Source organism: Pleuronectes platessa, chromosome 10, assembly GCF_947347685.1.
Source record: "Pleuronectes platessa chromosome 10, fPlePla1.1, whole genome shotgun sequence".
Taxonomy (NCBI): domain Eukaryota; kingdom Metazoa; phylum Chordata; class Actinopteri; order Pleuronectiformes; family Pleuronectidae; genus Pleuronectes; species Pleuronectes platessa.
The window spans coordinates 26,727,345-26,750,070 of record NC_070635.1 but is presented as its reverse complement, the minus strand read 5'-3'; the positions used below and the strand labels follow the sequence as shown (position 1 = coordinate 26,750,070).

The 22,726-nt window shown below is 39.1% G+C and overlaps 1 protein-coding gene across 4 annotated transcripts in view; it reads left to right on the top strand.

The window, feature by feature from the left end:
• The window catches only part of LOC128448962 (neurocalcin-delta A), a 76,517-nt gene extending 56,942 nt beyond the window's left edge, over nt 1-19,575 (top strand). For 3 of the 4 annotated variants that reach the window (XM_053431865.1, XM_053431868.1, XM_053431869.1), the window contains 4 exons: nt 4,882-5,292; nt 12,087-12,192; nt 15,022-15,153; nt 17,377-19,575. In XM_053431865.1, the coding sequence (XP_053287840.1) occupies nt 4,915-5,292; nt 12,087-12,192; nt 15,022-15,119 (582 nt within the window). In that variant the 5' untranslated portion in view covers nt 4,882-4,914 and the 3' untranslated portion in view covers nt 15,120-15,153; nt 17,377-19,575. The remainder of the gene's footprint in view (nt 1-4,881; nt 5,293-12,086; nt 12,193-15,021; nt 15,154-17,376) is intronic. The other variant, XM_053431866.1, reaches the window with a different exon arrangement.
• The last annotated feature ends 3,151 nt before the right edge of the window (nt 19,576-22,726 follow it).

Genomic DNA, 22,726 nt, shown 5'->3' with positions numbered 1-22,726 from the left:
TTTAGAACATAGGAAAAGTAACGTTCTGCCGCACTAATTAGCTCTAACTATAAGTTTATCAAAAAGGAAGGTTTTGAGGCTACTCTTAAACGAACAGATGGTGTCTGCCTCCCGAACTGAAAGTGGTAGATAATTCCACATCTTCCGTGCTTGGGGCTCACTGTGGGTCTCTCCGAGCGAGGGGGCGGGGTCGGAGCCCCGGGAGCCGGGACCAGAGGGCTCGCTACACACACACACGCACACTCTCCCGCTCCTGGTATTTCATGATGGCCTGATATGATGATTTAAAAAATATTAACGTGACGTTCACTTAGGTTGATCGTTACGTTCACGTTAATAATATGAAAACTGATTCGTTAAGTTCAATGTTTGTGAAACATATACAACATGTACAACTCTGTACTGTACAGCCACTGCAGAGGGGCTGAAGGGCCGCATTCGGCTCCAGAGCCGCGGGTGGCCGACTATGATAAGCATAGCTGCTAAACATAGTGTCTTTGTGAGCATGCTTTTGTTAGCATATAGCTTCAAGCACCAGTGTACAACTAAGCACATGCTGACAGACCTGCTGATATGGCTGACTGTAAGTCTTATTAAATTTGTCAACATTTACTCAAATATGCTTTGCCATGTGTATTAGTATCCGGACTCTAGCTTCTAACGTCCACATGGCATTAAGAGTTTTCCCTTGTGTTAATTTCAGTCTCCATGTTATCTTGTTTTTTCTTTTATATACTGTATAAACTGTGAAATGTTATCTATTTCCATGTTATCTCCCTTCACACATTTTCCATATGCTGCTGTTTAAATGTTAATCAGTTGATTTTACAGAGCTCAGTGTGACTGTACAAATAAGTCAGTGATAGAGGTAAACAAAGGTGAGTGTCAAAAAATAATGCTCTGTGAAAATCATTCATGAGCCACTCAAGTTATTTATCCCTCTCATTATGATTCTGCCCCACCCTTACATAAGAGCTGTGTTCACATCCTGTTTGTCAAAAACAGGTAGAAGCTGTCGAACACCTCACTGGGTATTTGTTAATGAGTTTTACTTTGAGAGTCTCTGATATGTTATCACTTCTCAAATATCCTTGCTTACTGTATGGGATTTCTACTCAGTCGTAGCCTTGATTGAACGTTGGGGGCAGAATAGTGTTTTAAGTATTTGTCATAATTGAACTTGAGCTGATGATACATTGAACTGCTCAGTTTTCTCCTTTCTCCCAATATGAGATTATAGCAGTAATGCCTATGGTTTCATGAAGTGCAGTAGTATTAAAAGATCTTGCTACATTTCAGTACACAAGTGACTCATCTTCTGAGACTTGTAGGCCAGAGCAAAGAAAACAGGGCAATGTACAGGGCACTGCACAGGGCTGAACTCATACATCAATACAGTACAAGTCCATTCAGCCTGAACACACACAAGAAACACAAAATAATGTTAATAATACTCCTGCAGTTGTCATTTCAAACATGTTTATGATTCTTGTATTTACATAAACACTTATTATAACACACATGATAAAATATAAGAATGTAATATTCCATAAAATATAGAGGGTGGTTACTTTAGAACACATTATCACTGAGACCATGGAGCAGGCACTTCCTGTTTTTGTTAAAAAAATGGCAGATAGAAAGCAGACTCAGAACTCTAGCACTGTGTCTCTCCTCGCTGTCACTTACTCCAAAACTCCCTTCTATCCCTCAGAGAGAACCACATGTGAGGGATCCCTCTCCAAGGACGAACAGAAGTGCAATAAATTTCACATGTAGCTGAATACATTAACAAAAAGACAATATTTACAACATTGATTAGAATAAACAGTTTTTATTATAATGGATAGGTGTGTCAATGTTTAAAGTATTGATGCATAAGAAATAGTCTCATATTGATGAAAATATAGATCCATTCATCCATCGATGGATAGATAAATCGATGGATTTGATTTTTAAATTTAGATTTTCACAGCAGTAGCCACGTATATAAAATTCAATAAGATACAAGGTAAAGAATACACAAAAAGGAAAAGAAAATACAATATAGAAAAGGTTCTCTGAAAGTCCAGCACACTTAACATTTGACAGAAAGAGAGATAAATAAATAAATAAGGTGCAAAGGAGGTTTTGATACTGCTGTGCAAAAATGGTGGTGATAGCATGCTGATGAAATTATGATAGTGTACATGTTGCATAATGTACAGTAATAGCAATAATAATAATAACAATAGTAATGACAATAGTAATAGTATACATGCTCCATATTTTATACAAATTATAATAATAATAATAACGGAAAAGCATAATAGTTAAATAATAGTAATAAAACAGTAGCAGTAATTTAGTGATAAAATATGTATTTATGACTAGTATCATATACACACCATATAAGAGGTACAAACATACACACAGACATATAATATGGATATGATATATAATATCAATATGGCATGGTAGCATCTTACCAGGATAGTGTGTACTCATGTTAATCACTTAATATGACAGTCACTTTGATAAGTATGAGTTTAATGTTAGTAAGTAACGCAATGTGGCTGGATCAACTGCATATAGATGATGACTTATCATTGTTAATATTCAGAGTCAATGTTTTATTTCTCATTTTAAATGAACATTTGAATTGACTCTGAAGAGGGATTATAAGCTTTATCCTGTTCATAAAGATTGGCACTACTACTGGCTTATACTCCATTTCCAGGAAGAGAATCTAAATTGTGTTTGTCGAGCAGCTCAGTTTAAATGTCATTTGACAACACATGTTTTGCCTCCCTGTGTGTTAAAGACAAGTTTAATGTGTGTTTAGAGATTTTATAGACTAATTAAATCCATGTTAGGCATATGGCACTGTGAAGTTTTTAGCTTTGTAAGAACGGTTGCTTACATTTTGGTTTATACTTACACTTGAATACGCAGCAGCTGCTTCATCAGCCTAGTCTGGTGGTTATGTAGCTGATGCATGGATCAGAATCAGACCTCAAAACCAATTCATACAACCCTGTTGGAGGTTGTATTGTTTGTGTCATTTCACCTGGACCAGGACAAAGCAGGGCCTTCTCCTGACCTGGGAGGGGAGCGCCATCTTTGACCCATGGAGACCAGTCAGGCAGAATTCTGAGGCTGCAATAGAAGGGGTAGGGGAGAGCGGGGTAATGTGAGACATTTTTTACATTTGCTCCCCTCTAGGCGAGCTAAAATGATATATCAGTAAAATGTACACATTTCCCATTAATTCAAGATGTTTTCTATGAATGGAAATTATCAGAATGTCTTCAGGAGAAAGGGCAGTGAAAATATGATTGTTTTAAAAAAAAAGTGGTCTTGTGTCTCACTTTACCCCGTAGGTGGGGTAAAGTGAGACAGACCAGAGAAATCAAGGGGGTAAAGTGATCCACTTACTTTTTCCACTTTAAAACTACCATAACAACACATGTTGTATTAGATAAAATCCTGACGGCTAGATTGACAACCACACATTCCAAAACTAATATCGGACTAGTAACAGAATCAAGGGGATTGGACAATTAAGCACAATTATGATTATTATGAATCATGTGATCTCTTGCACACCCTAGCTTACCTGCACATTGTTTCTCTGTCCAATTGGCAGGGACAGGGATATTGTTTTTCTCTGCGTATTCAAATGCCAGTTCACGGCACTTAACTGGAGCAAGGCCATGGAACTGGTCAGCTAGTTGTTTCAAGTGTTTGGCAAGCAACTCCTCCATCTCATCTGTGAATATTCTCTTTACCTCAGCTACTGCAGCCCAGGCTACTGATTTTACGTTCCCTTTCTCTTTTTTCTTTATGAATCTTTTGAGGGTTGTCTTATCAATATTTCTATCCCTTCCAGCTTTTCTTAAGGACTTCTTTCCTTGCATGACCTCAGCGGCTGCACTCTCCATCTCTGCGAGGGGTGTTTGGCCCCAGGTTGTCTTCCTGGTGTAGTTTCTTGGCATGATGGCTTTTCTACAATGTTTATGACATTAAAAATAAAACATATATAATGTAATATAACACTAAAGTATGTTTAAGACTAAACTTAACTTGTGCTTCATGGTGGGGTAAAGTGAGACACTGTCCCACTTTACCCCACAGCCACCGTTTTAGAAAAAACAACATCTCTTAGCAATTCAGGCTAATCTTCAGCTAGCATCAATCACATGGTTTTATATGTTGGAAGTTCACTAACATGTATGATACAAGTTTTTCTACCTGATTCAATTTGTTTTGACACAACAGTTGATTAAGTTCAAAGCAAGAAAATTTACTTTTACATGCAAAAAACAATTTTTTGTGAAAAAACATACTTTCCACAGCACCAGCACCAACTTCTCCTTCATGGCAAAGGGGGAATGGGAGGGGGTTGAAAACATAATGGTCAAATGACCACAAATGTGTTCCGTTGCCTATATACAGGGGGTGTCTCCCATTACCCGATGTCTCACATTACCCCGCTCTCCCCTACCTGGGCATGTGAAACCATCAACCAGCTTATTTATTTCTTTAGCAAATAGATGCTGACAGCAAAGTTTGCACTTATTGGAATATTGAAGACTTCCAACCACTACTTTTTGAAATTCATGTTTAGGTCACAAAAAGAACTCATCATGTGGATATGCTCATAAGGTCGCAGTCATTCAAGTTTATTTTCCTCCCTTTGTGATGTCACCCATAGAGAAAAGTTTATTTTTAATTAATTTTGTTTGCTTAATAAAATGTGTAAACAGTTTTTCTTTTTATCTCTGTCACTCAGATGGGACTTAGTAATCAAAAGGCCATAGTGCTGCTCAGGATATGAACTGATATCTGCATGTATCTCATCCTAAAAGTATCGCTTTCTCTGTTGTCTGTCCCCTCCAGCTGTGAGCTGATAGATCAGAAGGACTGACAGACATGGGAAAGCAGAACAGCAAGCTTCGTCCTGAGGTGATGCAAGACCTGCTTGAGAGCACCGACTTCACCGAGCATGAGATCCAGGAGTGGTACAAGGGGTTCCTAAGGGACTGCCCCAGTGGGAACTTGTCCATGGAGGAGTTCAAGAAGATCTATGGTAACTTTTTCCCCTATGGAGATGCTTCAAAGTTCGCCGAGCATGTGTTTCGCACATTTGATGCTAACGGTGATGGGACAATAGACTTCCGGGAGTTTATCATTGCACTAAGTGTGACATCACGCGGCAAGCTGGAGCAGAAGCTGAAATGGGCATTCAGTATGTATGACCTGGACGGGAACGGGTACATCAGTAAAGCTGAGATGCTGGAGATAGTACAGGTGAGTGTGCATGCTATCTGTGTACAGAAATAGTACATATTAAACAGATTATGAGTAACCAAAGTTCTCAGTGAAACATACTGAAAAGTGCAAAAGCAAAAAAGAAAATTGTAGCACCAAGAAGAAAGTGTTGATGTCATAAAGGCCTCAGGTGGCCTTTGACTGCGAATCATTCAATTCTGGAAAAAATTTCAGTCACGTGAATCACAGATATTCAAACATCCACTCGACTGTGACATTAGCCAGGCCAGTGACTCTTAACCACCGTTGTATTAACAGTACGGCCCGTGTATCCATAAAACATTATTTATGACAGTACAGGTATTTAAAAAACAGGAGGACGTAAAGCTCTGCTTCATGTCAGTGTTTCTCAAAATTACATATTAGGACTAGCTAGACTGATTTGAAATGTTTCTTGTCCTGCACATGGATACAGTTTCAGAACGTCGTTTATTACCTTTACTCCTTTTTACATGTGGCTTGTAGCTTTATCAAGAAAGGAAAATGATAGATTTTCCATCTGCTCCTGACATTTACAGCAGCAAACAGAAGTAAATCTTAGCCCAATCCATGTCTGATGTTTGGTGTATACATTCCTCCATTTGAACATTTCTAAGGATGGCTTATTGTCTACATTATATGGATAGCCCAACCAAAAATGAAAATTCACTCATTATCTAATCGCCACTCTGTGTTTGGAGTGTTTAAGGCCACAAATCACTTAGGAGTTTCAGAGGTAAACAGCGTTGCAGCCAAATCCAATACAATTCATGTAAATGGTGAGCAATTCTTTAAACATATAAAAACGTTGCATATATTAATGCCTCCATACTGCTCCAGTGGTGTCATCCAAGTGTCTGAAAGCCCAGGCATTCAAATTCGATTCGAAATGGTGTCATCTAAACTGTGTTTTTAGCCTAAATGTCCTCTGTGATCACGGCTCTGGGCTGAGGATATCATAGGACATGTAAGCTTAAAATTTTTTGTAAATGACTATCAAATTTGAATGTCGGGGCTTAGAGACAGTTGGATGACACTACAGGAGCAGTATGGAGGCATTTTATGTTTTTTTTTATACGTTTCAGGAAGCGGTCACCATTTAATTGAATTGTATTGGATTTGGCTGCAACGCTGTTTACCCCTGAAACTCCAAAAGAGTCAAACACATCACCCAAGATTTAAACATCTTGGAGCATTTAACAAAAATACTTTTTGTGTGTAAGCTGTGATCTAAAAAAAAAAAAAACAGCAAGGGAAATGGGGGGGGGGTGGTTAGGGTGGCGCTTCCTGTACAAGAGCTCCTCAAGTAAACACACCATTCGCGCACACCCAAATACAGTTTATCTAGTCTAGTCTAAGTGTGTGCGTGTACGTGTGTGAGTGAGTTTCTTTTTTTCCCTGGACATTTGTGTAACAGCAGGCAGTTTCTCTCGCCTCAGTATCACCCAAATTCACCTCGCTTTTAGTTCTTCTCACCTTGTCTTTGTGCTGGGAGTCCTTTTATAAACATGGTGTTTGCCTCAGTGAGGAAATGAGTTGCATACTTACTTATTGGAGACAAGCCATAGAGCTGGCCAATTGGTTTTAATAGTAAAGAAACAAATGTCTCAAACTAAAAATTTATACAACATAGACATTGTACACAGATTGTTGAATTCATAGAAATAAGTAAATTTTACACTGTTGGCCCCTGCTTACTTTTTTATCAAAAGACTATTTACCCTAATAACTGCTTTTGCAACTGTCTTTGAACCATTGCTTTTTTGTAGGTTTTTACTCTTTTTCAGAATCAGGTTTTATTGGCCAAGTAAGTTTGCACAAACAAGGAATTTGATTTGATAAAGTGACTCTCGGTTATGCTTAAACAGAATACACATCACAACACAAAACAATACAAAAAAAATGCAAACAGTACGAACAGTGCGACGGTCTAAGAAAAGAATGAAAAGAAGTGCAGGGATAAATATTTAATGGTATGAGTATTACGGTTATACATTGAGGGTGAAATAAATAAATATAATTTAATTTAATTATAATATAATGTCGGGAGTAGTTGTACAGTGGTTATTATAAAGATCCAGATTGCACAGTGCCACACTGGGTTGACACTCTGACTTTATTGGTGTTGTAAGTTGGGAGACACGGCTCCTCAGTTCTTCGGATGATAAACATGCTAAATGTCTTTAACCTCGCAGCAAGAAGTAACTGTAAACCATAGACTATACAGAAGATGGACAATGTTTTTCCATATCCTACCACTATCCAGAAATTATGCCAAATATATTTAGAATATGAATGCTGCCATGTTGTGCATTTAGAGCAGGAGCGATCGGTGGAGGATGAAACTGTAGTAGTAATTTCACAATCAACCAATCGTGAGTCAGTCTCAGTTGTCAATGTTTCACCCATGCTCCCATCAACTAACGTGGAGGAGGCAGGGTTCATGACCTATATACAGTCAGCCACAAGAGGGCAATCGTCTTCACTTTTAAGGAGCCATCATGTTATCCATCATTATATACCTTTTCCATTGTGTTAAAGCTGCGTTATAGTTTTGAATAAATACTCTTCTTATGTCACTCCCATCATAATCTCACAGAGCATTGGTTTATATTTTAGAAGCTTTCTCTGAACCACTGCTATATAGTTAAAGTAGAGAGCACATTATCAGGTCTCATAAAGTTGATTCCAGCCATTTTCTGCCACTCGCAGAGGTCTGGGTTGAAGCAGAATGCCCAAAGTAAGCCACACCAACCTGTCTCGATGCAACACATGCTCTCAGTGTTGTTACTGATGTTGCACTAATTCAGTTTAGGCTGGGGGAAGTGAGAACGTAGTTTTGAATGAACTTTCCTGCTCGACATCCTTTTATACTAGTTTCTGTCAGTGGTAATAATTTAAGCCACGGATGACAATGTCATTCCAACTATCAACCAAGTTGGTTCAGACAGGAATGTTGGTGTAGTGGAGCATCCGGGCTGTTGCCCTCTTGAAAAGTTTAATTTAAATATGTTCGACCATCAGTTGTCATCATTTTATTTATGAACCCTTTCTGCTGACAGTGGATAACCTTCTTCAGTTTTAGTACTCTCAAGGGACAGGTATTTACTGAGAGCAAATGCTAGCGAGCTTGTTAGCAGGTTTGTTGGCTACATCCATGCTAACCAGCTGATTCTGGAAACGATGTTTGAAGCAAAAACTAAAGTTTGTCAGTTCTTAAAAGCCAACAAGTGCTAATGTGTGAACTTATATCAAAGTTTTTATTTGTCCAATATTTTAGTTTCTTTCATTAGTCCTTCTTACATACATACTTACATACTCATAGATTGTGTCCCTCGAAATATGCCTGATGGTGGAAAAATGCTGGTGCAGGTGTGGATTTCAATTAATTTTGCTCTCTCTTTCTACACTCTCATTACCCGGAAGTGTAAGATACACACAAAATAAATGATTAGATAAAGGCAGCAACAGACTTTTACTTTAAATCAAGCTTTCTTTGTTTGTTGTGTATTTGAATCATTCATTAGATGTCAGTGTAGAATACAGAGCGTTGAGACAAAAAAGTCAGAAATATTGTGTCAATAAGCTGCAGATCATTAACATTGTATCTGTTGCTTGTAATTTTTGGATTTTTAAGTTTAAGCTCATTCCACTGCATAGCTTTAGATAAGCAGCTAAATCCCCATGATGATGTATTGGCTAAATGTACTAAACACTCATCAGCAGGTTGAAGAATTTTGAATAATGGACCGAGCTCCAAATAGAAATGAAGACTGATATTAACCATGGATGCTGCTTGTCTCTCGGGTCCACTTTGACCCAGAAGCTGAGCCGCCCTGTCTCTAATAGGAGGCATAGCCAGCACCTATTTAAAGCTCCCACCGTACTGTAATCACAATCAAACATCCTCTGTTCACATGTCAGCTCCCATTCCCCTTAAGCCCGCCTATTTACTAGAGACACAGAGAGAGGGTTGTGATTTCACTGTTTACTGCCAAACAGCCTGTTATGCAACAGAGAGCAGAGGAGTCACATCACTGATGAATAGTCTGTGTGGGATTGTGTATGTGCACATGTTTGTCTCCACCTCTCCACCTAAACTGTGAAAATGTAACAGGGTTCCCACGGTACCTGGAAACCATGGAAAACATGGAATTTATTTTTTCATTTTCCAGGTTTGGAAAAGTCATGGAAACTGAGCAAAAGTGAACACTTACATGGAAATTGAAACAGTTATCCTGGAAAATTGTATTGGATGATGTGTAAAATAGTAATAAAATTAAACTATTGAGCACAGAATTAAGATAAGTTTATAAAAACCCTTTACATGTGAACAGCTCTTACTGTAGATAGAAATGGATGATCCCATGTTGTAGAACTTGGCATCCTATCTGGTGTATTGGATGTTGGTGAGGCAACCTGGTGATATGGACTTTAAAAGTATAGTTTCAGATTGGTGGACTTCGGGAATAATAACCGAGAAACATTACTCGCGATCTCAATAGAAGGGTCAAATACATGCATTTCCCATCCAACACGGGAGCCTTGACATCTACAGTGAAACTTCTTATGCAAGTTTATCCTCAAATGTAAGAAGCTGTGTTTCAACTGTGTGATAAACCTGGGTTTATCAACGTTAGTTAGTAACCTGTGCAATCTTGCTAGCTAGCAAGCTGCAACTTGCTAGCTTCAGCTTACACTAGAATTGTTGACGTAATTTTTACCTTGCTTTTAAAATACTAGAACTATGTTCGATCCCCATATGTATTTCACTCACTGACTTTTCCTAAAACCGTGTTATTCATCACATTTAGGGGAGTTTGTTTTGAATTTGGATTCATTAATGATGGTTAGCAAGAACATGCAGTGCAATCTTGCTAGCCAACATTCAGCGTGCTAACTAACTAGCTAGTGTTGGCTAGCTTGCGTTGCTAGCTAACTACCTATACATTTTCACATTAGGCTGTGACATTACTTCTATACTAGTTGACATGACCAGTCTAGTCTTGATCAATTTTGTAACATTCATTCTTATATCTACTTTTAGCTATTTTGTGATTTTTCGTTTTTTCTTTAAAAAAATTATACTACTAAATAGGAACATTTGGGGTGAGACATTTTTGAGGTTGCTGTACTGAGGAACCACAGGGGAACCAGCCTTATGTTTTTCCTTTTAGGTTCATTAGTTTGATTTACAAAAGCTTTTACAGAGTAAGGGTAGGCATATTACCTCTTCTACGTAAGACTCATAATCTCAAATGTGTGATGCATTACAGGAGTGAGTGACAATGACACGCTGTAGATTCAGGATGAGGAAGAAGAGGGGAGAAGATGAAAGAGGAGGATACAAGAGTAGAGGATGACAGAGGAAAAGGGAGAAGAGTGGAGAGTAGGAAGAGAAGACAGGAGCGGATACGAGAGGGGAGGTGTGGAGAGAAGAGGACAGGATAAGATAGGAGAGGAGTGGAAGAGAGAACAAATATCAATCCCAGTGCTCATGTGTCTCAAAGTTCCCGTTCAATAAATTGTTGTTCATCTACAGATTGTTGCATTATTTCATGCATTGATATATCAATAAGACATAATCTCTAAGCATTTACAATGTAGACTTGACTGGCACATCTTTTAAATCAAGTTAGTAGTCAGGTGTCCTAGGGGGTTGTGTTTGTGAGGGGAGGGGGGCGCGGAAAGCTTCAGGGGCCTATAGATCATTACTTAATATGGTACCTGGAAAATCAGGAGGTAGCATGGAATTTTTTTTCAAGGCAAGCGTGGGAACCCTGTGTAATCTCAGAGCGGTGAACTGTGCTATGAGCTGTTATATACGAAAACATTCCTGTCTGTGCTCAGTGGGTGCAAACTCTGAGAATCTATTATGACGCACCTGTGTTTGTCTTTGTGAAAGAGTATAATAAATGTTACTTGTTTTAGTAAATTAATTATCATCTGTTTGTTTTACACTCTTTGTTACACTTTCTCTTAATTCTTTCAAAAACAAATGAAAACGGTGTTGCTCCCTTTTTGTGAGAGTGAATTAATCGTCAGTTCAACAAACTGTAGCCCAGCAGCAACTGTGCGATCTGAAAAGGAAAGTATGGGGAAGGCATCCTGTTCCCCACAGAAGAAAATAAGTTAATATTCATATTGTGGTTGAGCATCTTTGGGACTAAATATCTTTACAAAAAAACCCAAACAATAGTTTCAAGTTCCCTTGATGCCTTAAAAATTTGAGTAAACTGAAAGGTTAAAGGTATACATTAATTGAGTTTATGTAACTTTATGAGCTTTGAGAATGTAAAACTAGAGTTAACTAAACATGAGTTAATCTTAAGTTTATTAAACTGAAAATGTCAAGTGGATATGAATGACTGATTACAGAGAAGTATTTTACATTTTCAAATTTTAAAGAGTGAGATCTTTTAAGTGCGCAGATGTAGGGACTGAATTGATAAAGAACCATGGTTAGCATTGCTTTTATTGATAATATTTATTTAAAGACACAGAGAGTTAATGTCATGAAAGAACTCTTCAAAAGTGTTTTCTTCTTTCCAAACTGGAAAGTCACCTGTCCTGTCCATGAGGACATAAGGAACATACTTTTTACCTTTTATTAATGTTATTTTCTTCTATTTCGAAACATTATGGAAAAACTTGTGTTGTGTTGTGGTGTAAATGCATTCCTAAATTGACAACTCTTATCAGATATAGTCAGATGGAAATACATATATATATGTATACTGTCTATCATTCTAAAGTTCTTTTGATTAAATTATCTCACTTGTGTCTCCATGTAGGCAATCTATAAGATGGTTTCCTCAGTGATGAAGATGCCTGAGGATGAGTCTACACCTGAGAAGAGGACAGAGAAGATCTTCAGGCAGATGGACACCAACAGGGATGGTAGGCTGACCTCCATCTACTAATTATCTTATTTTAAGTGAGGTAGTTTCACATTGATAATTGTAAAACAACTAGGGCTGTGAAATGATTACAATTTTTAATCAAATTAATCACAGGTTTCTATGGATTAATCATGATTAATCACATTACCGATTTTTTCGGAATATTTTTGTGAAAACAAGATTTATGACATTTAACTTTTCTTTTGTGCTGCAACTCAGCAGTTCTTCAGCAGTTATCATTGCTTTTCCATATGGAACATTAATATAATCTGCATCCTAAACAGAATTCGGGTTCCTTAGCCATTGTGTGGTTGAATAAAACTTTTTTTTTTTAAATTAAACAGAAATTATTTGAGCTTCTTAGCCATAGGATGGTTGACATTTTTTATATTTTTTGTCACACAACCATTAACCACACCATGATACAATCTAATGCCTCTAAAGGCCCTCTTAGCTACTCGGTCTTTAGCCAGTTGGTGAGGCAAACTAACTTGTTCAAATTCTCTGACAGTAAAGCTGACCGCTTCTTTTGCACAATGTGTCCGGCGAGTGAGTCTGGTTTGGCGCATTCCACTTGAACGCCCCTCGCCAACCAACACATGCTTCGAGTTGCGGTGGTTAGGCGGGTTTTGCTACGGTGAAACGATAACGTCTTCTCGCAGAGTGTGCATATCACCTTGGTTTTACTGAATGTTCGATCTTTGTTTTTTTGGAACACGATCTTCCCGTCCAGAAGGTCCTCAGGTTCATCAGAATTATCCATGTTGTTTGTTTGTTTGAATGGCAGCTGCCGTCTGACGTCATTACGCCGGGTTCACACCGGACGCGGAAGCGACGCCGAAGCGTGGCGTAAGCGCTAATCCCTGGCGCGCCGGCGCTTGGCTGGTCACACCGGACGCGGTAGCGACGCCGAAGCGCCGCGCATTACTAATAATATCACATACTTCTGCTGTTATCAGCCTGCAGTAAAAACGGCATTTAATCATTTTTTTCAAGCATATACTTACTTGTTGCTCCAACATTAAGCAACAGCATCCCAACATGTGTCTTTTTTGGTGTTGTCTTTATACAACATATGCTGAGAATCAACAACTCAAGTTACTTCTCCACTTCAATGATTAATTTAATGTCATCCATGTTGAAGAACTTCTCCGCTGTTAGCTCCGGTAAATGTCGGGTGTCGAGGGTAAATTACGTATTCTCCACTCAAGCCTATGTGGAGAATATGTAGCCCCCCCCCCCCCCCTCTCTCTTTTTATCTTTATGACTGCTTGTGTGGCTGTAGTGGATGGGCAGAGGGGGACATTAAATAATGTGGTTGGTAAAAGTGGTAAAATTAAAACTCCAAGACAACAGAACGTGAATACAAAGTATGGGATGCATATTTGATCATTTATATCATATAAAATATGTCATCTATATCGTTTAAAATCATTTTTCAGTGTGTTTCCTGTCGCAATACGCTCGCGTCAAGCGGAAAAAATAGACTCGACGCCGAAACGATCGCTTCACGCGCTAGGCAGCCGCGGCACAACGCTACGCTTCAGCCTCCGGTGTGTTCAGCACTGCGGTTTAACATGGGAGTGGATGGGAGCCAGAGGATTGGCGCTGCGCTTACGCCTCGCTTCGGCGTCGCTTCCGCGTCCGGTGTGAACCCGGCGTTAGAGCGGCGACTAGTGCAGAGGCGGCGGAATTGGAAGGTCCTTCTGCGCATGCGTTAAATGCGTTAAAAAAAAAAACTGAATTAATCCTATAATTTAATCATAACGCGTTAACGCGTTATTTTTCACAGCTCTAAAATATATACAACAAATTTGCGTCTCACACAATTGTAGTGTATGCACAAAAAAGCCCTTTAATACAGCAGGAGACACAGAAATAAGAGGAAGAGCGATCGACAATTAGAGGAGGAGACATAGTGGAAGAGAGTGGAAAGAGAAAAAGACGAAATGGGAGGAAGCAGAAGTGCAACAGTGAGAAAGACAGTGTTGATCTGGACATGGAAATGTCTTATCTTTCTTTCTGATAAAAACATTAGCAAGGAGTTCGCTCTCGCTCTCTCTCCAAATGCGGGGAGAGGAAGCTCGAGTGTCTCTGTTACAATGGTGGGTGGTCAAGAGAAAGAAGAACATCATCAACACTGCCACCTTTTGGTGAGAAAATCTCAAGTGAGAACAGAGAAGATTCACATTTAAATTAATTTTCAACTGTCACAGATTTTGTCAGCCGCTCCAGAAAATGGGTCTTAAGTTGTTTAGGTCTTTCTGCTCCACGGTCCAGAGAATTGCACTGACATGGACATGTACTTCCTCACTGCATTAGGTAGCCTGGCGATATAATGTCCTGTGTCTGTGGCCTGCGAAGGACCGTGATAAACATGACCAGTCATTACATTTGGATTGAATTAAATATTGGCTGGTGTATTCGCCTGTCACCAACAGATCTGCCGGTCTGTGCACATCCTGCCAGTGCTCTCAATGCACATGACCGTAGTCTTCAGCTGGGAAGGTGGAGAGACATTCAACGTTGACGAAGAGATTAAAGCCAAAATATATAGAGCAAGATTTGATAAAGTCGGCTTCTAGCAGTTGTCAGTCAGTGTAGCCTGCAATGTGTAGCCAGCTTTTCCAGGATCCAGCCCTAGCTTTAATGAAGACGTCAAAGGCACCATCATACTGTCAGAATCTGTGTTAAAAAAAGTGTAGCTCTTGAAGTCCTACATGTTATCAATGCAGAATTTTCTCCTTACTGTCCATCAGTTTTATTGATATATTAAATGACAAAAATAACAAATGATTATTGCACACTGGTCTTGTCTGTGTTGTAGGTAAACTGTCTTTGGAGGAGTTCATCAAAGGAGCTAAGAGCGACCCTTCCATCGTCCGCCTGTTGCAGTGTGACCCTAGCAGTGCAGGACAGTTCTAAACTTGAGGCACGGACATAACCTGTAGGTCTCACAGTAAGCAACTCACTCTCAAAATCATAGACCATATGTCACTTTCACCTGAACTTAAAATGATATGTAAAAAATTCCGCTCAGCAGGTTCAGAGAGGTGATGGTTACTTAAAGTGCACTGGTGTTGTAACAGGATATGCCCGCTGGAAAGCTCCAGTTCAGATTTCAGGAATGAAGGTGTTTGTCCTACGAACACTTGTGCCTCCCAGGCAGTGAAGAGGCTTGCTGGAGGGAAGCTATTCAGAGGCTGCGTGCACTGTGCCGGATGTGGGATGGGTCATCCACAGTGTCACTGGCTGTGTGACTATTTGTAGCTCATGGACAGATATGAGAGACTTTGTAGGAAACGGCCTGGTATTTTGAAAAATAAATCGAAGATGCTTGAGAAGTTTCTTCTTTGTAAAGCCGCCATGTGTAGGATTTTTGAATAACTGTCTTTGTGAGCACCTCTTGTGAAAAGAAAAAAAAACTCAGTATTCCCGAAACCCTGAGCTCTGATGATTGAGAGATTACTTTATACTGAGTTTCAATGACAAGATGATGATGATGACAATGAGGAAAATTATGATTATTATTTCTACAAGAAGCTGTGAGAGCCCTCGCTCTCCTGGGGGAGAATACAGTAGGTCTTCTAGAGTTTACTTGGACTTTTTCTTCTTCGAACTACCACATTTTCCCTAGTAATGATAAACTATAGACCGACCTCAGATGTAAAATGTCCATGTTGTAAAGGTGTAAATCAATCTTGTGAAATGATTTATTTAATTATTTTTAGTTCTAGTGTTTTTTTTATAATAGATGATCATTTGTACTGTGTGTGTGTGTATGTGTGTATCTATGCGTGCGTGTGTAGCCTTTTTATACATGATCTAGAACAGGGGTGTCCAAACTACGGCCCGCGGGCCAACTGCGGCCGCCATCCATTTTTAATTGCCCGGCATCAATGTCCTAAAATATAATATATATAAAAAAACTTTTTTAAACTAACAATTTAGTAGCACTTAAATGGCACTTACTTATAGCACTTTGTTTTGCTTTATTTTTGAAGAAATTTTACTTTCTTGATTCTTGTTGTTCTGGGTTTAATGCACTCAAGGCCGGCGCATGCTTCTGCGTTTTCAGAGACATCTAAGAAGGGGTACGCTCAAGAGCCCCTTGCACGTCCCTTGCGCGCTTGCTTGCGTTGCCCAATTTTTGTAACTATACGACAAAGCTACGCAAGCCTCACTCAGCCCACAAGGCTCCGATTGGTCCGCTAACTACATCCTTTCCGGAGTCACATTTCCGGTTTCATGCCTACTAATACCAGCAGAAACCACGGAAGATTCAGAAGAACGAATATGGACCAAATAGAAGAGCGTTTGGCAGAAGAGGTCCGAAAGTATGACCACTTGTATAACCCGTCATTGACGGAATAATAATGAAAGGACACGCAGATGGCCTGCAATTCCTGGAAGGATATCTCGGCTAACGTCGGTTTGCAGGTCGACGAAGGTATGAAGCTGTGGAGAAAGATCAGGGACAAATTTGTCCTCCAGAAAAAGTAATAAACCGTCGACGACGACTGCCACACACAAAGAAGGCTTCTCTAAGGTAGTCATTGACAAAAAACGTTACTCCACCTAGTGTTCTGCCGGTGAATTGCTTTGCAACACGCGCAACCCTTGGAGAACCATAATTAAAACAAGTCCATCGACACAACTGCACAGCCTTTATTGTAAGTCGCTTTGGATAAAAGCGTCAGCTAAATGAAATGTAATGTAATATAATGGACTATGGCCAGCTGTCCCTCCGAACGCCGCCACGTTCCTCCAAACGCCGCCACGTCCCTCCGAACGCCGCCGCCACCCCCCCCCCCCCCCCACCCTGAGCGACGCGGTTGAGTCGCACTGTCAACATGTGTTGACATATGTGCACATATGTGGCCCTTGGGACAGAAAGTTTGGACACCCCTGATCTTGAAGGAAAGAGACATTTTAAAGAACCAGACACTGATTTCATAATTTAAAGGAACAGTTAACAGAACATTATCGGATGCATGCTGTTCCATAAATCCACAGCTTGTTTTTCTTGTAATTAATGGAGATGCTGATTGGTGCACTATTATTAACTTTTGGCGGAGCCAGGCTACAGCATTTGTTGACCTGGCAGCCACTGACCTGTTGTGTGTCTCAGTGCTGGTCTGACTGTTCATTTTCAATTTGTCTCCTCGCATTGCTTCTTTAGGTGACTCGAAATGCCCTTAACGCTCCACCATGGAGCAGACTGATGATGAAGGAAGATGAGCTGATGATGATGATGATGATGATGCAGAGAGGCCATCAATTTGCACTGAGGAATTCAAAGACAGAAACAGGAGCCACATCCTCAAGTTTTTTCATCTAAAGATCTTTTTTTCTAAAACTTCCAAACTCCAACAAAGAACCTGAAGACTTCCCCACACCCTCATCAGGTTTTCTAACCCCGTTGATTGTATTTGACCAAGAATCCTCAGTTGTCCTTTAGGCATGTCAGAGTGTGAAGAAGGTCTACAGTAGGTTGTATATATACAGTGTAAACTGGAGCATCTGTATCAGTGTCTTTGCTTTGCTCTCTGGGCTTCCAGCCAGAGTGACACAGAGCCTCCATCACTCAAACATGTATCATAGATGGATTGTGTTCATATGACAACAGAAGAGAGATGATGGTGTTGAACAACAGCACCTAACGTAGGTGAGATCATTGAATCCACAGAGGGGACGGTTTGTCCTTCACTCAGAATGAGTACTGCTTTTAGTTTCTTCTTTTTTACCGTGAGAATGTGTATGCATGTTTGAGTATGTTTGCAAACTTGATAGATTTTGTTTCATATTTTGTTCTGAGACAACAAGAAAATGTTATATTATGCTACTATGCATATTAAGTACACCCTAATCAAAAGTCTGATTTTGTGAGGTGTCGCTGATGTAATGAAGGATGAAATCTATCCCCATCATCCAGTGTTTTTCATATCAGTTAGAATTTGACAATTATAGAGCTACAGTGTCACTGTGCTCTATCTTCAGGCAAATAGAAAACTAGTTATTAAAGTATTATGAGTAGTTTAGATATTTTAAAGTATAACTACATTTGTAAAGCAAATTTACATAGTCCAGAATGCTTAGTTAATAACAAACGTGAAGTAATCATTTGAAAAAATCGGTCTGTGTATTTAAGCTGTTGCAGGATATCAAGCATGCAAACCACTTTCTTTATTTTCGACATGTACTATGTGAAGAACAGACACACATTTCTTCACAGTCACGTTCAGGTGTCTTTAAATGCTGCATGTTGAATCAGTGGTTGGAACAGTTGGGTACAGCAGTGCATAGACTAAATAACATATGCATGTGGCTTGTGCACATGCGTGTGTTTCTAATGTGTGTTTATGGTTATTGGCGACTATTCGTTCACCCAGCTCTGTAGTCACTTCTGTATGTTGGTATTGTCATCATTAGTACGACCAGTCAGTGTTGTTGGTGCATGGACTGCCAAAGATGACACATCTGAAGGTTCATAACTTTATGGAGGTAAGCAATGAGGACAAAGGCCATGCACACCAGACTACACTCTGTTCAGCAGAGATGCTGGTTATTCAGCAAAGGTATATTTTTTGTGCTGCAGTGGAGCTCAGTAATTATCTGTAAAATTGCCCAATTCTAAGTATATATTATCAACTAAATGGCATCTACACAATTTGTAGAATTACATCAAATTAATGGTAACTTAAGTGCTGGTGTCCCACTTAATAAAACACTTACAACAAATCATTGATTTTAGGTTTCCTCACTTCCTCACGCTGTCCGTCTTAGCTCAGCTGCAACTAGAAACATATAAAAAGAGGAGGAAGCTCCCCTTTTGGGAATTTCAGCCAGGAGCAGGGAACGTACCTGAGCAAAGCTGCTTCAGTTTTTACATTGGTTCCCGATTAGAAAAGCTTTGAATGTTTTATTCAATAACTGCTGTTTTTTTGTAAAGAAGAAAAAAGATGCAGACAAACACACGGAGATCACAACTACTGCAATGACACTGTCACAATGTGTTGCTTTTACTGTATTTTTATGATTTTGTTCCTTTGTAAGCAGTGTCAGGTAAAACTTTTCCTTTTAAAACACAAAATAGCATCTTGTGCCAAATAAAAACAAAAATCAGTATTGTATAAATATATACTGTACAAATGTTATCTGTTGAACAAAATGTTTGTAATTGTCGCATTTTTTAGGTTTTGTATGGTATTCTGTATTTTAGTGACTGCAGTTTTTTGATAAGGATTCTGTTTTTTGTCAACTTTAAAAGGCTAGAATTCAATTTACAAATTGTGTGCAACTATTCAAATGATGTTTGTTTAGTTGTTCAATTGTGGTTTTCATTTCTAACATGATGAATAAATCATGGCCAGTGTTATTATTCAGATATCATATTGGTTTATACTTGTATGTTTGACCAAAGCTGAAGATGATCGAATATTGATCAGGGACAGTGTTGCATTTACACAGTTTGTCCAGAAAACTTTAGTATAACTTCATTAGTCCACAGGACTGCATCAGGTGTTTTGACGTTTCTTTGAAAAGCTCAAAGGCTGAACTATGTGAGGAGAACACCGTTAAGGTTTGGTCTTATGACACTTCCATGAAGATCATATTTGTGGAACAATGCACTTCACAGTCTTGAGTCATTCATTTCATTTTCAGAGTGCTACACAGCATCGTTCAGTTGCTCATGGCTGCAGAATGTTGGAACAAGGTTTTAAGAGTCACAAGTTTTTAATCATGTTGCCTTTTCTAACCATGATGAACATGAACAAGCCATAGCCTTCGCCCTAAGAAGCTACTTGGTAAAAGCTCATATCTCCAAGTTCCCTAAACTTTGCATTATCCATTGACCAGGGGTGCGAACAAATCTTCCCTGTATTCCAGTGTGTAGTGAATGTACTGAAGTACCTATGATTTGTACTGTCATATGTGCTCTATGCTCCTTTCCACCACAGGTCAAGCTGCAGTGTAGTTAAAAAAAAATCATATTACTCCTGTTGAAGAGGCTTTTGTGTTCGAGCATCACAGCTAAACAGAAGAAAAACACTATCATTTGATAACATGGATGTATATGAATTGTATTATACTGTATATTATATACAGTCAAAAGAATATACAGTACTATACATTATATAACATCAATAATAAACATTATTTATATAGCACTTTTTAAAAACAGAGTTTACAGAGTGCTTTGACAACAAAGCAAAAAAGTTAAAACAAACTTGAAAACGTAAAAGCAGTAAAATTATGGAGGACCATACATGACTTAAGTAAAAATAAATAAATGTATAAATAAATACAGAAATAAGTAAAAAAAGGAAATAAATAAATTATTACAGAAATAAATAAATAAATACGTTAATAACAACCGAAATGTCAAAATAAATGTCTTAAATATATTTGCACATTTATTTATTCCCTGATACATTTCCTTTTCATTTGCAGTGTCCTTATGCTAATGAGAAAGGCGGGCCTAACCGCAGTCTCATGCAGGATTGGTCACAGGAGTGTAATGATCCAGCCCTACTACTTCTGCCTCTCAATGCTGACTGGTGTCCAGTAGCTGTTTGCAGCGTTGAGCCAGTTCACACTTAAAATGAACTAGTTCAAGTTCAGAGGGTTAGTTAAGGTTATTTTTTATTGGGATGATTTAGGTGTCAGTAGTCCTGACTGTGAGCGTCACGTCTGGTGTTCTACTGAGCACAATGAACGAGCCGAGAGGAGAAGGAGGAAACAGAAACTCCAGCTCGGTACAAACCACCTGCAGCTTCTGCTCTGATCATGAAGCTGCTGATCTCTGAGCAGATGTGACCAGAGAAACTCTGTGTTTCCACTGTTCTACAAAGTCACTAACCGGCTTCTACAAAGTCACTAACCGGCTGCTTCACGGCGACGAGCTCAAGTCTCCGTCACTGCTTGCGTCTCTGAGTGTGTGGCGGAGCGCAGGGGCTGTGTGTGTGTGTGTGTAGCTCAGTTGATCAATCCTGCTCGAGACTGAGGTTAGGCCCGCCTTTCTCATTAGCATAAGGACACTGAAATCGAAAAATAAAAGTTGGAATAAATGTGGAAATAAATAAATAAATGTGGAAATAAATCCACATTTATTTATTTATTAAAATTTATTAAATTTATTTATTAAAATAATTTATTTATTAAAATAAAAGTTGGAATAAATGTGGAAATAAATAAATAAATGTGGAAATAAATCCACATTTATTTATTCCTTTATATATTTCATTTTCATTTTCAGTGTCCTTATGCTAATGAGAAAGGCGGGCCTAACCTCATTCTCGAGCAGGATTGGTCAACTGAGCTACACACACACACACATAGCCCCTGCCCTCCGCCACACACTCACTCAGAGACACAAACAGTGACTGAGACTTGAGCTCGTCGCCGTGAAGCAGCCGGTTAGTGACTTTGTAGAACAGTGGAAACACAGAGTTTCTCTGGTCACATCTGCTCAGAGATCAGCGGCTTCATGATCAGAGCAGAAGCTGCAGGTGGTTTGTACCGAGCTGGAGTTTCTGTTTCCTCCTTCTCCTCTCGGCTCGTTCATTGTGCTCAGTAGAACACCAGACGTGACGCTCACAGTCAGGACTACTGACACCTAAATCATCCCAATAAAAAATAACCTTAACTAACCCTCTGAACTTGAACTAGTTCATTTTAAGTGTGAACTGGCTCAACGCTGCAAACAGCTACTGGACACCAGTCAACATTGAGAGGCAGAAGTAGTAGGGCTGGATAATTACACTCCTGTGACCAATCCTGCATGAGACTGTGGTTAGGCCCGCCTTTCTCATTAGCATAAGGACACTGCAAATGAAAGGAAATGTATCAGGGAATAAATAAATGTGCAAATATATTTAAGACATTTCTGTTGTTATTAACGTATTTATTTCTGTATTAATTTATTTATTTCCTTTTTTATTTATTAATTTATTTCTGTATTTATTTATACATTTATTTATTTTTACTTAAGTCATGTATGGTCCTCCATATAAAATGACCGTAAAAATAAGTGAACAAGTAAAAGAAAAAGAAAATGATAAAATCACTATCACATCAAACCAAGTCTATAAAAGTGGGTTTTAAGAAGTGATTTAAAAGAAGTCACTGACTCTGCGAGCCTTATCTCCTCAGGTAGGCCGTTCCAAAGCGGAGGGTCCCTGATGGGAAAAGCACAGTCACCTTTGGTTTTCAACCTCGACTTTGGAACAGCGAGCAGGGCTCCACCTGAGGATCTAAGGCTGCGCGCAGGCACATAAGGGGTCATTAATTCTGTGATGTAGCATGGAGCCAGACCCTGGCATGCTTCAATATTGATCAGTAAAAACATAAAATCAATTCTAAAATGGACAGATTCCAATGAAGAGAAGCCAGGATCGGGGTGATGTGATGTTGCCTTTTAAGACCAGTGAGAGGCCGGGCAGCTGCGTTTGAACTAGTTGGAGGCGGGAGAGTTACTTTTGGCTGTTGCCAGAGAGAAGAGAGTTACAGGAGTCCAGTACAGAGAAGAT